General features: G+C 36.5%; 1 protein-coding gene across 8 annotated transcripts in view; it reads right to left on the bottom strand.

Annotated features, from left to right (window-relative positions):
• The window catches only part of OSBPL9 (oxysterol binding protein like 9), a 169,051-nt gene that overhangs the window by 7,824 nt on the left and 145,673 nt on the right, over positions 1–15,554 (bottom strand). For all 8 annotated transcript variants that reach the window (XM_067726130.1, XM_067726131.1, XM_067726132.1 and 5 more), the window contains 5 exons: positions 13,637–13,796; positions 7,408–7,520; positions 7,160–7,278; positions 3,107–3,192; positions 803–974 (listed from right to left, as the gene is read on the bottom strand). In XM_067726130.1, the coding sequence (XP_067582231.1) occupies positions 803–974; positions 3,107–3,192; positions 7,160–7,278; positions 7,408–7,520; positions 13,637–13,796 (650 nt within the window). The remainder of the gene's footprint in view (positions 1–802; positions 975–3,106; positions 3,193–7,159; positions 7,279–7,407; positions 7,521–13,636; positions 13,797–15,554) is intronic.

Here is a 15,554-nt window from a genome sequence, read left to right as displayed (position 1 = left end):
GTGGCTCAGGTCTCAGTTAACTATTCTTCTCTAGATGTCTTCCTAGATGATTCCACCTAATCCCAGGGATTTAAGTGCCTTCTAAATACACTAAAATCACTGAAAGCCCCGTCTCCATCCTAGACCTCTCTCTCCCTTGAACTCCAGACTCTTAAATTCTAACTCCCTACTTGACAGTTCCACTTACATGTCTTTATATTTTATACTTTATATTTCATTTTGGAGTTCTGGATTTTTCCCTCCCCAAATCCAATCTCTTCCTCTTTAGTAAATGGCACCAACCAACTGCTGAAGCCCACAAGCAAGGATTCATCTCTGACTGTCCCTTTTCCCTCACCTTGCCCAATCCATCTAACAGCTCTGCCTCCAAAATATAGCTTGAGTCAACCATGTCTCTCCTGGAATAATGCCAAAGCCTCCTCCTTGCCAAATGCCAAAGCAAGTGGTCTCCTTGCTTCTATTTGCCCCTTTCCAATTCATTTTTCACAAAATAATTATAATGACCTTTTCAAAGCAAAAATGAGTTCCTGATAAGCCATAAAATTATCATTATGGTCCAGGAGGACTTTGCATGATCTGATTTCTAAATTTCTATCCTCATCTCACGCCACTCTTTCTCCTTGCTCACTGTGTTCAAAATATACTGATCCAACAACACTGTTCTTCTACGGGTGGTAAACATCAGCGCCTTTACCATTATTATCTGCCTCCAAATAAAATGAAATCTTGAATCAGTACACTAAAAGCTAAGTACTAAGTATCTAAATACTAAGGTAATTTAAAATGTCAGTGGAGAACTCACCACATTCTCTTCAGTATCATTTGGTAATGTCCAGTGACACTGAAAGATCTCGCCCAGAACAGGGTTGTACGGCTTTTTGGCAACCGATCCTTTCCTTCCTGCGTGAAAGGCTGAGAGGTACCATTTTACAACCTGAACCATTCGGTCTCTGGCATCCTTCTGGTCACTAATACTGCAAGGGAGAAAGACAAAATTTAACACCCTGTTTTCTGACAGCAACCTCAGCATGGTCCACCCTAAGCCAGACTAAGAGGACCCAGTACCAGGAGCTACCTCGGTCTCTTTTTAAAACTGAAGTATAATATACATAATTAAACACACCAGTCTTAACCGTTTGGTTTGATGAATTTGAAAAAATGCTTATATCCATTTAATTCATCACCATGCAACCAAGCTATAGAACATCTCCATTACCCCCAAGTTTCCCCATCCTCCTTTCCAAGCAATCCCCAACCCTTACCCTGAGGCAAACACTGTTCCTGGTTTCTAACACCATTAGCTTTACTTGTTCCAGAACTTCATACTTATAAGTGCATTGTTTAACTGCCAAATAGTTGCAGATTTTCTGGATATATTTCTGTTATTGATTTCTGATTTAATTCTTTCATGATCAGTGAACATATTCCATATGGTTCCAATTATTTTCAATTTATTAAGTCTTCCTAGTATACGGTCTATCTTGATGAATGTTCCATTTACACTTAGAAAGACTGTTATACAAATTGTTTGGTAATGTTTTAGTAAAGTCAATTGGACCTTCTATAGCCTCACTGATTTTCAGAGGGGTGGGGGGAGGTGCGTGCTGCTCAATCAATTCCCGAGGGAGGAATTTCCAACCTTGATGTGTACTTGTCTATTTCTCCCTTCGGTCAATTTTTGCTGCATATAGTTTGAAGCTGTTTTACATATTTAGGATTATTATTTATTCTTGATAAATTGACTCATCATATCATATGAAATATCCCTACTTGTCTCTGCTAATATTTCTTGTCTTAAAAAATATCCTTTGATACTAATACAGTGACACCAGCTTTGTTATGCTTAGTGTTTTGCATGGTATATCTCTGTCCATCCTTTTAACGAATCAGTGTCTTCATATTTAAAGTCTCTCTCTTGCAAACAGCGTAGAGATGAATCTTGCTTTTTTATCCACTCTTATAATCACTGTTCTCTTAAATGGAGCGTGTACGCTATTCACATTTAGAGTAATGAATTTGAAAAAACATGATATAGTTGGGTTTAACTCTATCATCTTGGTATTTTTCTATTTGGCCTCTTTATTCTTTGTTCCATTATATTTCCTTTCCTCCTTTTTGGGGAGTTAGAGAATTCCATTTAATCTTATCTATTGGCTTTTTAGCTGTACTTCTGTGTTTTTTATGTGATTCCTCCAGGGACCTCCCAGCTTAAATTCTCATACATTAAAAACTATCCTTAAACCTCAAATCTATATCTAATGAATAACTGATACTTTCCATTTATTTATGTTACCAATAAATACTTACATTTTATTTGTTCAATTATGTATGAATTTAAACAGTGCCATCGCTATTTGAATTTCTGCCCTTTGGGAATTGGTTAAATGGGTCTCTTAAAATCTTCATTAAGAAGGTATGTATCAATGTCATACAATGTGCCCACCCACTGTGAAACTTCAGTAAACCACAGTCCAAGGCCAAGGAATGCAATCAGAGAAGACGGATTAGAACACCCCATTACAAAGGAAGTATTGCTGCTACCACTGAAAAGCAATGTGAACTCACTCACCTCCTCATAAATCAATCCCACCTTTAGATTAGCTCTGTCCTTTATACATGTATCTAATATTGCAAGCTTTGTATTTGAAATTTATGAATCAGGCTATACTCTGGACACTGGTCTGTAAACTCCGCAAAGGCAGACACTGTGACTCTTTCCCTTTCCAGCTCATAACAAAGTTCCTGGCAAACAATAGGTGCTTTAGAAAGGTTTGCTAAACTCGGATAACTGAAATTCATTGGATATAGTGTAAATAATTTAACAGTGATTACCAATTCCTGGATCAAATAAGATCCTAGCCTTGGCTCTGTAAATCCTAGCTACCTTAACAGGCACTCAAGATTTTCTGAAGTGTTTAACTTGGTTGCCTAACAATATCACCGCCAAATAATCTAAGCAAACGGGCATCTAATACAAACGAAATATTCAATTCCACTTTTCCCCAGAAATGTCTGAAAGGCAAAGGGATCCATCTATCCTGCCAAGGCAGAAAGCTAATGGGTAAAGTCTTAAAAAAATTGGAAACTACTATATTGAGTCAAATACCTCACAAACAGGTCCGGATGTGCAAAAAAGTCTGCATACATTTCTAAAAGAGATCTTCTTTCAAGAATAAATGTTGGAAGAACTACCTGAAAAACATACATATTTGACCCTTGAGGATCAAATTCCACTACAGATAAACAGATTGCTGAACTGCTTAAAAAAAAAAAAAAAGTATATGAAAACAAAAAACTCATTCCAATCATAGTAACACCCACCAAGTACTGCCCAGGCATGCTTCTGATACCTACTTCTCAAATTGTTCTGATTTAGAATGCCCATTAACCTGCCCAACAGATGAAAAACAGAGATTTTGAATGTTCAAATGTCACTTCCTCTTTGCAACCTCCCTTTAGCTCCCTGAATCAGTGTAACAATAACAACAACTACTCAGTAGCAACCCTTTGATACCTATATGAACCTTCTGGAGTATCACATACACATTATCTTATTAAACTGTACAAAAATCCCATTAAGAAGAAATTATCATCCTTATTTTACAGCGGAGCAAAAGGAAGCTCAAAAGGGCGAAAAATTTTCTCACCACTCTGTTATTCAGTGGAATTCAAAATCGGGTCTGTCTGGTTATGGGGGCGGTGCAGGGCCTGCTCACTTCCCCTCTATCATCGTAGGTGCACTAGGGAACTTATCTGCTTATGGGTCTGTGTCTGCAAATGAACAATGAGCTCCTAGAATGCAAGGGCCATACTTATTTCTACTTGCATCTTCAGTTACTATCCCCAAAGTAAGAAAAATTTAAGTAACTGAAGGAATAAACAAAATGAAGAAGAGAATAAAGATGGGATTCAACAAACTCCTTCATCATGGGGCTGAGCCCATGAAGAAAAATGCTGAGGGGCTGGGAATGTGGCAGAGGAGAAAGTAAAGAAGAAATTGGAAAATAAGGAAAAAGGATAAGATAGATTAGGATTAACCAATTAAAAAAGGAATGAAGGAATAGTTTTTGAAATGTGTATCAGATTAGACATTATTCATTATGGAAGTAGTGCATCATAGTAAGTAAAAATTCCTTTAAATGCAGTAATTACTGTATATGTGCTATATTCAAGATCGTGTGGTAAATGCTATGGAGGGAGCAAAGGTTAAGTATGAGAGAATAATACCAGCATTTAAATTTTAGGTAGAATGTGATAAATATCATACAAGAGATGCTCAAGGTACCATGGAAATTGAGGAGAGGCAAAGATCATGTTCTGTTTGGGGAACCAGAATGAGGGCAAAGTTTGGAAACAATTTATTGAGGTGGGGTGCTAAAGAAAAGCCTTAGAGAGTAGGCTATAAGAGACAGAGGGAAAAACAGAAGAACAAGACATGGAGACTGGGGGGTCGGGGGCAGAAAATGAGTGTGACAGGGACTGACCAGTGGACCAATATTGCTGCGTATATAAAGAGGAATGATAGAACACAAGCTTGAAAAGAAAAACTGTGGTTCTAACATTTAGAATGTTTATTATCAGGCTCCAGAGTTTAAATGTTCCACAGAACATGTATGTTCATAATATACATATGCTTAGATTGGCAAGTAAGTTTGGTACAATTTCCTACCACTCTTGGAGAACACAGAGATTCTAAATCACTAAGTAAGACTGCTGAAGAACAAGACAGGACTAAGTGTCTTAATGTATAAACAGCTCTTGCAAATCAACAAGAAGAAGATTACTATTGCAGTAGAATAATGAACAAAAGAACTGAACAGGCAATTTGAAAAAGAAGAAATGGCTAAAAACCATAAATTTGATTTGATGTGTAATCCAAAAAAAATTTTTTTTCCCTCCCTACTTAAAAGTTTTCTTAAGAACTCTCATTCAACACATCTTCTTCAGTGTTTTTAGCACTATACTGATGCATGCCATTATGTCAAGCTGCTGGAACACTGATAAAAGTGAGCTGGGTTAGGTTGTCTTAAACCTGGATTCAAGTACTTATTTTGTCACTTCTTAGGTGTGAGGAAGCCCTGGAAAATTAATTCAACCTCTGCAAGTTTCTGTAAAAGGAAGATAATTATATGCCTTGCTTAAATCTTAGGATTGCTTTGAAGACCAAATGAGGTAAGCGGGATGTGACTTTATAGTATTTCCAAACACTACAATGTATTTGGAAAATAACTCTTTATAGAAAATATTTGAAGAAAGTATTTTTATAAATAGGAAAATGAGATACAAATTTAAGGCATTATTGTAATAATACTTTGGAATGCACAAGGGAATCAAGATTTCAGAATCTGCTGGCAATCATAGCCATTTATGCCAATAAAGATTTCTAAAATAGCTAATTTGGCAAAAATTAAACTTTTAGTGGCTCCAAACCCAAACCTGGACTATCTGGCAGAGGAAATTATGTGAGGCAAAAATTACACACTTGATTGTGGCACACACTTTTGGTTGCCTATGTACACCTCTATTAACAGAACTTTCATTCAGTTCAGGTTCAGGCTATAGGTTGCCATAAGAGTCACAGGGCCCTCCCAGATCTCAAGGGGTAAATGTGGATTAACCTAAACCAATCATTTAACCTCCTTTACCAGTGACTGGTTTAGGCGTGCACACCTGCCTAGTTCTGGCCAATGAGATTCAACTGGCAGTTTGATAGGCCACTGTTGTTATATGTTCTCCCTATTACAACAACAAAATTCATGAAAAGAAATTATTTTTCTGCCTCTTGACATATTTGCATAAGGATGTGATGACTGGAAGTGCAGCAGTCATTTTGCAATGATGAGGAAGACAGGTCTGAGTGTGAATGTCAGCATGCTAAGGATGGCAGAGCAGAGAGACTGAAGGAACCTAGGTCCTTTCTCACATTGTTGACCCACTACGAATTAGTCAATCCTGGAAATACTCTACTCTGGACTTCTCATTACATGAGATAATAAACCTAGCATTGTTCAAGATACTGTTAGGTGGGTCTTTTATTACTGAAGACCAAAATCAACCAAGGTAGAAGGTGTAGAAAAGAAATATATTATAAATGTCAACATCTAAAATTAAGCTGTATCTTTCAAATGTGAAGTTACAATTCTGCTCCAGCAATTATGCAATCAATCTAATGATCACTGAAAAAATTCTTAGGGCAATCTCCTGCAAATATTCTCTTACCTAGAACTTTCCCAGCAAGTATGTTTGTTGCAAAAATTTTCCATTTTCATTTAGATTTGGGGTAAAAATTTTTATTATAGACACTTACTAGAAAGTATTATGGATTAGTTTACAGATTTTGAAATCTACGACCAGATTAGAATCTCAGTTCTGTCGCTTAAATAAGACTTAGCCAAGTTACTTAACCTCTATGAGCTTTAGTTTTCCTCATCTATAAAATGGTGTTAACAGTAACACCTAACTTTGCAGTGCTGTGGTGAGAATTAGGTTAGAGGATGAGGCTTTTGGCACAGTGGCGGGGATATACGCAGGCACCTATACACCAGTCTCCTACATCAATCAGGTATTCTGTTTAGAGTGCCAGTTTAAATTCAAATTCAAATCCAGAACCACAATAATTATACGGCTCAGCATGTGTCATACAGTATTCCACTCACTACCTGTTCCATTCCTTACAACAATCCTGTAAAGTAGGTCACTGTATGTCCATTTTGTATATGAGAAACCCAAAGATCATAGAGAAAGGGACTTGCTCAAGGTCACACAGTTTGGTAACAGCTGAAGTAGGATATAAGCACAGGTCCTCTAACCCCGAGATCAGAACTCTGCTCATTTTGATTCCATGCACACTACACTGCTTTAGGTTTTGTTCAGACTACTAACCAAGCCAATACTATTCCATGCTTGCCCCCAATAAAATCCAAATCATAATCTATATAATCCATATGTACTATCTCTATGAAATTATCCTAGCCTTATTTCATCCATTTATAAAAATTTTCAGTTAACTCAGGTACATATATATTAATTCGTAACAAGACAAAAGTATAAACAGAAGTTATGTCATTATACTACATTTGCAGACACACTCACCATACGATCACTGAGAATCTACATATACACATTAAGACTAACAGTAAATACCAAATTTGATTCTTACCTTAGTGAGATCCATTCCAAGCCTAACCTGTGACAATAGATGCATGATAACACTCTTGTGCTCTTCCACCGACCCTGCCTCCCCTTCATCATCTCTATCATCATGTGAATCGAAAAGGTCTAAAATAAAACAGATCTTCTTAGACTGGTGTTAAACTGGGCCAATCTGTGCTGTTACCAAGTATTATACATTTTTTTTCAAACAAATATTTTTAAGAAAAAAAAGGTAAACTCTCCAAGGCTGCTTACCAGCATCACTTGTTCCATTGGACATGGAAGAATTAAGTGATTCCGTGGTATCTGGGCGCTTTAGACTATTTCCTGAGCTGCTGTGTGTCAAGACTGAGGCAGATCCAGAGGAACTAAAAAAAATTAATCACCTTCTTAAGCTCTTTAAAAAAGCAATTTAAAATCATAGTAAGATACCAATCTATTTAAAACCAATATATGGAGATAGCTGACAGAAACTAACTAGACCCTTAAAGTTAGCTGGTTACATACATACATGCTTTCCGACTCTCTCCCCATCAGGCTCATGTTTTCTGCATGGCGTATGCTCAACCAAGCCATGTTGAAAGGCCATGAAAAATTGGTAAGATTTTGCCTCTGCATGTAAAACTAGAGTTCATTTTCCAATTTTGTTACTTTGCATAAATGTAGGTATGTCATAATTCTTGGCAACCATTTCCAGAACCTCAAAACTGGTAAGTCTATTAATTAGCCTCAGAAAGATGTCTATATTTTTGAGATCCTTTGATAAAAGCCCACACTGGTAATAACACCCTTCCCAGTCATTAGAAAATTATATTTGAAATTAAAAAATAAAAAAGCATATTACTTTTTACAAGTAAATTTATGGTAAGTGGTATTATGAGCTGATTAACGGGTCTAAAGGAAGATTCCTCTATTTTATTATTACAGCTATGATTATAACTTACCTAGGACTAGTATTTGTACATTAACAAAAGAATGATCAAAGTTTACTTATTAAGGGTAAAAACAGAAACCAAATTTCTCATACTGCATATATTATTTATAAAATGGTACACACATAAAAGTCTTTTATTGCAAATTTATAGGTGCAAAACACATTATATATTCTAATTTAAACACAGTTTGCCCTGATTACTTACCTTCTTTTGATTTCTTATTTAATAATAAGCTTGATTTTTTTAAGAGTAGTTTTAGGTTCAGAGCAAAACTGAGTAGAAAGTACAGAATTCCCATATGCACAACCTCCCCACTATCAACATCCTGCACGACAGTAGTACGTGTGTAACAGCTGATGAACCTACATGACATGCCATTATCACTCAAAGTCCATAGTTTACAGTAGGGTTCACTCTTGGTCTTGTACATTCAATGGATTTTGACAAATGTAATATAAGTATCCCCCACTGTAGTATTGCAGAGAATAGTTTCATTATCCTAAAAATCCTCTGTGCTCTGCCTATGTTAGAACATTAGAATATTAGAACATATGTATTCTAATTTAAACATAGTTTGTCCTGGTTACTTGCCTTCTTTTGATCTATTTTTCAAAAATCCTTAGGTAACTGAATATTGCTACTTTGATAATTCAGTAGTGTACATCACAAGGTACTATAACTAATGTCTACCTCACCAGTTTTGAAAGCCAATGGAAAATATGAGTAAAAGAACTAGATAAGAGAAATCCAATTATCATTAAATAAAAGAGCTGCATAAAAATTATCTTCAAAAAGTTTTGTGGCTCTTTGATACATCATCAAAATAGAATCAATCTTTTAAATCAACTGATCTAAAAAACCTCAGATTCTTTAAAACATGTATCTTATTTTAGATTCCAAACGTCAGAGATGAATTTATGCTGTGCTTTTCCTCCTTACTCAGGTTAGAAACTATGTCTGGGCCAAGTGAAACGCTCAATAAAGCTCAAAATGGAAAAAAATGGGATAAATTCTCATTTAGCCATTTCATAATTTACCTCGTTCAGGACAAAGGATTTAAAGACTATAGTTACAAAACAAGAGCAACACTGACAAAAATGACATGCATACAGGAAAGGTTTATCTGCAATGGGCTAACTTGCACAGAATTAAATCATAAGATCATAAATAAACTAAACCGAAAAAGGTACAGCTCTGAACTTAATTATAACAACAGAATCCAAAACTTATTGAGTACCTTGTATGTGCCGAACACTGTGTATGTTCATCTCCATAACAATCTAACCCTAAAAGGGAGACATGATTATTCTCATCATACACAGAGTCTCAGAGGTTCAATGACTGGACAGAGGTCACACAACTGGTAAGTAGTGGAGCCATTTCAAGTATATGTCTGGCTCCAGAGCACAAGTTCTTTCCCACATGCACCTTCATCTAGTTTATAAATGTGCAAAACCCAATAACATAGCTCACAGAAGTTACCATTACTACAGGTCTTTAGAAACTGAACGGTGAAAGGACTTAAGTTTTCAAATTCTCTTCTGTCAGACAGAAACTTGACTTGAGAGCTAGAAAACTAGTGGTAGCAGCTGATGACCAGCAGGTGGCACACAAGCTCAATGCCTACAGAGGCCAGGCAGAGAGCATAAATATGTGAATAGGGCCAGATTATAAAACAATAGAGACCTGGCACTAGCGTACTCAATTTGAAGGGATTTAAAGTTCCATTTAATGGGAAAATGTATATCTGAATCACTTTGCTGTACACCTGAAACTATCACAACATTGTTAATCAACTATACTCCAATTAAAATAAAAATTTTAAAACAAAAAAATCAACAAACACTGTGCTGGCCAAATAAAACATCTGTAGTCCCTACTAGTTTGGGAATCTAGATTAGGGCATAAAAGGAAAGAATGAAATTGAAGGAGAAAAGGAGGCCTGAGTGGGTGAGCTGGACAAAGAATTTAACTCTGGATCCCTTCAAATAGGAGGTTCATAAACTGTGTATTTGTTAAGGGATGGGTACTGGGAGAGTATAGAGAAGGAAGCTTACAGGAGAAAAAAGAAAAGCCTATGAGCCTGCAGGTAACTTTGTAGATATGCCTATTACAGGTACAACAGGTAAGCATTTAAAATTTATCTATTTCAGAAAAATTTCAGGAGAACCCCTGAAACTGGGGCCAGAGATTGACTATCTGTGATGTAATGAGGCTAACCACATTATTATCAAGCTTTTACTGAATATAGTTACAGGCTTCTAGAAGACAGATGATCCATTTTGATATTCAACTGTACTTTGTTTCGATTAATAGCTAATGATCGAGACTGTCCTTAATTCTGTTTAAAGAAAACAATGATTTAACACTTCAAAAATAAATAATAACCTTTACTTTGGAATTTTCTTCCAAATGCTTATTTTCTTTTAACTCCACTATCATAAAAAATATTTTAAAAATTAAAGTGAAATTTCTATTGGCAAACTGCTAATAAGGGTCTTGTAATAGTTTATTTCCCTACATACAAACATTAAGAAACCAACATGCTAAACCAAACTCTTTCTGCTAAACTAGCCTTCTTAAATTGTGGGCTCAAATCTCTCTTCCTTAAGTAAAGTCTCATGTCCTAACAGTATGTATTTACCTAATCACATATATTTTACTTTTCCAACATTCAAAATCTGAATTTGATCTACTATGTAACAAAACTTCCTGAATTAATATCATCATTTTCCTTATAAATTTTGAGATTCTGAATAGTTACAGTGCAATTATATATGATACTGTATTTCTCAGTTCATGTGCACACTTAACAGAACTGGAGTGCTGGGTCATATGGTAGTTCTATTTTTAGTTTTTTAAGGAACCTCCATACTGTTCTCCCAGCAATCCCACTACTGGGCATATACCCTGAGAAAACCATAATTCAAAAAGACACATGCACCCCAATGTTCATTGCAGCACTATTTACAATAGCCAGGACATGGAAGCAACCTAAATGTCCATTGACAGATGAATGGATAAAGAAGATGTGGTACATATATACAATGGAATATTACTCAGACATAAAAAGGAATAAAATTGGATCATTTGTAGAGACGTAGATGGATCTAGAGACTGTCATACAGAGAAAAGTAAGTCAGAAATTGAAAAACAAATATCATATATTAATGCATATATGTGGAATCTAGAAAAATGGTATACATGAACCTATTGGCAGGGCAGGAATAGAGATGCAGACATAGAGCATGGACATGTGGACATGTGGGGGAAGGGAGGGTGGGATGAACTGGGAGACTGGGACTGACATATATACACTACCATGTGTAAAACAGATAGCTAGTGGGAACCTGCTGTATAGCGCAGTGAGATCAGCTCAGTGCTCTGTGGTGACCTAGATGGGTGGGATGGGGGTGGTGGAGGGAGGGAGGTCCAAGAGGGAGGGGATATGTGTATACATGTAGCTGATTCACTTTGTTGCACAGCAGAAACTAACATAGCATTGTAAAGCAAATATACCCCAATTAAAAAAAAAATTGTTATCTCTAAAAAAAGAAAAAGAGAGCGAGAGAAATGGAGTGCCACAAAATATTTCTTACTAAAAGAAACCAAGGTTCAAGGTCTAAGTTTGGTTGATAGTACTTAGCTTGCAAATTCACATATAATCATTTCCAAATTTGTACTGTATTTCAAAGCAAACCCCAAGCTGTAACACTAGCACCAACTCCTGAGATGGCAGGAGACTTGGAAAAAATACCCAGCAAAAAGTAAGCCAACTACATCTACAACAAATATAAGAACATTGAAGCAAATAAATGTTAATTTGCTTTCTATAACAGCTATCACTTACTGCACACTTATTATACATGCCAGACATCATAGTAAGCACTTGACATTATTCTCATTTAAATGTTCACAATGACCGCTTGAAGTTGAAACTATTATCCTCATTTTACAAACAAGGAAACTGAGGATGTCATAGGTTAAATAACTTGACCAAGATCACACACCTTAAAAGCAAAACAGATTTAGAACCTATTCTTTTCTAAGATTCCAGAATCCAAAGTCTAACCACCGCTAACCTATGTACCAGTAGGGCTAAAAAGTACTTTGCTTATTGGCTATCATGTAAGTGACTTTACATGTAAAGGCCTTTTCTGTGCAATGGAACATACCTAGCTTTGATTTAACAGTGCAAAACAGGTCAAATATTTCCTAATGAGAGAAAACCTATCATCAATATCTGCCAAAATCTGCCTACTTAGTATCTCTGGAGTCCATGTGCTTCCTTCCATTCCTATGCTATGACCTTAGCTCAGGTTATCAACATTTCTCAAGTTTCTACCCAGTTTTGCCTGGTCTTCCTACATGTAATGCATCCCCACTGCATTCGATTCTACACAGTTCAGGCATATCTATTTTTCTAAAATGCAGACCTGACCAGCAGCTGCCATCACTTGTGAGAAAATATTCAAAATTCATAAAAGGCTAAGAGGACTCTTTCACGACCTGGCCCTTGTCAATCTCTTCTGTATCTTCTTAACCATTCCCCACAACTTATGCTGCAGCCACACTCAGCCATGCTCACCAGCTTACAGCTCCTCAAAGAAACCAAGCTCCCGTTGCCTCCAGGCCTTTCTTGTTAGGGTTCCATCTCCATGAGAACAACACTTTCCATTTCTCCTTCCTCTTCTCACCCCCATGTCCCTCCTCTCCCTACTCATCCACATCTCACCATGGATCACATCCCCTCCCTCCTCTGTGAATCCTTTCTTGACTTCTCAGGACTTCAAAATGTTCCCATTTTTTCTGTGCTTATTCTTTTTTTTTTTTCTGGTACGCGGGCCTCTCACTGTTGTGGCCTCTCCCATTGTGGAGCACAGGCTCCGGACGCGCAGGGTCAGCGGCCATGGCTCATGGGCCCAGCCGCTCCGCGGCTTGCGGGATCCTCCCGGACCAGGGCACGAACTCGTGTCCCCTGCATTGGCAGGTGGACTCTCAACCACTGTGCCACCAGGGAAGTCCTGCGCTTATTCTTACATAGCATGTTTCCCACTGGATTTTAAAAGTTTGTTTTTCCCCCAATAGACTGTAAGTTCCCTGAGGGCAGGGACTGGCTCTTTATTCACCTCTGTATCATTCATCCACCTAATATAGTGCCTGGCTTATAGGCACCCAAATATCTCTACTCTATACAGAACAAGTAACGGTAACCTCCTCTTATGTGAGTAATACCTCCTAGCTTACTCACTTTCATTTGACCCTCTCCTAATGTTGTTTCTATAGAAATAAGGCCCAGAGTTAATGAACAATACTGGCATGTTACCACAACTGATGCAAAATTATACCATTTGAATTAAATCAGGAGTAAAATCACTATTCTCACAGAACTAGCTTTGCTCAATAAGCCAATTAAAAATAAGCTGTCTTTTTCACTTTTTCCAAATAATAATTTATAAAGGAGTCTGTCATTAACACCAGTCTCAAAATCAAATTACATTTTTAAAAATCAGGAGTCATTTCAATACATATGTAGTTCATCTACTTACTCTATTAAGTGCTTTGGGGATGAGCCACTCTGATGGAATTCATCCGCATCATAGAATTCATCTTCACTGCTAGAATAAGAGAACTCTGGGACTGTGTTTGGAGACAAGTTGACATGGCTTGGAGAAGTTAGACTGCTACTAGGTGGTGAGTGCCCACTGCCTAGGAAGTTAAAACGTTTTTAATTAGGGGACAGTGTTGGTAATAGAAGGGAAGAAATTAGGGAGATGGGGTCAAAGCAGACCTTTCTAAAATCAAAAAATAGTTAAGTTGGTAGAAGTCCCTAGACTATCTGTAAAGAAATCAACATTTAAACTAGACAAAGAAAAAGGCAAATCACATTATAGAATGGGACACAGCCTTTTAAATAAATGAAAAAATACTATGTCCCCATCTGTAATTAGGAAGGGAGTTCTTTTGATTATAATCACACTGTGTGAGTTAAGGTATTAGAAGTCCCATAGTAGATATCAGTAACAACGGGAAGCCAGAGCTCTTATTTTATCCTATAGATCCAGATACCTTAAAAATGCAGCAGTGAACCAACAAGAATACAAAGTGGAAAGAATATCAAAAACCACATGAATGTTAAAGTTTTGTTCAGGATATCACATTCATATTAGTCAATATGTTTTGGCAATCATGTGCAAACACAAAAGCTGGGAACACTTACCATTCAAACTCCTCACCTCTTTTCTACCTAAGTTTAAGTCAGGTTGCCCAGAGCCCAGGGGCAGAGAAAAAGAGAGGGCTACCATGGGAAGCACGTGGAAAAAGGAAAGAACCAGGAGAACATCTTCCTATTCCTAAACAGTCTAATTAAGGAAATAGAAACTAATGGAGATCCAGAGAAAGAATCTATAATCATCTGGTTCATAGTCTAGTAATAAAAAGTAACAGTAAAAGTATCAAACAGAGCAGTGAAGTACTGAAAGTAATTTAACAAGTATTTATTGAGCAGATATCTAAGGGCTCTCAGGCAATTTATGCCAAACTGCTACAGATGCCTGGTGTAGATTAAAATTAATTAAGTCACTGCTGGCAATATAAAAGTCAAGGCCTCAATTCTAGAAGGAAATGAGAATAGCAGCAGTAAAAATGAATCCAAAGCTATCCATGGATTTTTAGTGTCCCATTCCAGTGTCTATCTATGGTTCAATAGTTGAAAGAGCACATCCACCTGCCACATTTAGTTGCCATGTTCACAAAGATATTTTTAAAACATAACACTGAAAGTTTGCTGCCTAAATAGGCAAAGCTTATTGTGGGAATTCCAAAGATAGTTCATCTTAGCAAATAACTTTAAATTCTTACCCCACCGCTGCCCCGCCCCATAGCAGCAATAAGATGGGAAATAAATAAATTTCTCTTATTGAAATAATGGGGGAAAAAAATGAGAGAGAGAGAAAGAAAGAAAGAAAAAGACCAGGAATTACAAATGATCAAGTAACAAGCAAATAGTCCAGGCAACCACACAAAACTGAAAATGTATCCAAGAAGAAAATGAGTTGGAATGGGAGTTGCAAACAAAAGAACTGAGTTTTCCTTATGAGAGAAAACATTTCTTTTTTCAGTTGTTCCTTTCTTTCTTTTATGTATTAGTGAGAGAGTTAAAGGAAAGAAAGATGAAGAAATTAGGTTGAAAAATCAAACAAGACACAAACCACACACTAATTAAAAAAATTTTTTTAAATACACCTACTCTAAAATGTTATATTTTTAAAATGCTGTCTTCTGAAATAATTTATCCTAAATTATTTATAACTAATTAATGATCCTAAAATTAATGTACATAAAGAATACTGCTAACTTTTTCAAAGTCTGTAACTGACTAGGTTTTGTATATTTCCAAATGGAAAATTTTGTCTGTTTCAGAATTCTGACATAATTCCTCCTTATAAAAAAACAAAAGAAAACACA

This window comes from Pseudorca crassidens, chromosome 2 (genome assembly GCF_039906515.1).
Source record: "Pseudorca crassidens isolate mPseCra1 chromosome 2, mPseCra1.hap1, whole genome shotgun sequence".
Taxonomy (NCBI): domain Eukaryota; kingdom Metazoa; phylum Chordata; class Mammalia; order Artiodactyla; family Delphinidae; genus Pseudorca; species Pseudorca crassidens.
Note: the sequence above shows the minus strand (reverse complement) of the source record. Positions and strands in the feature narration are given on the sequence as shown.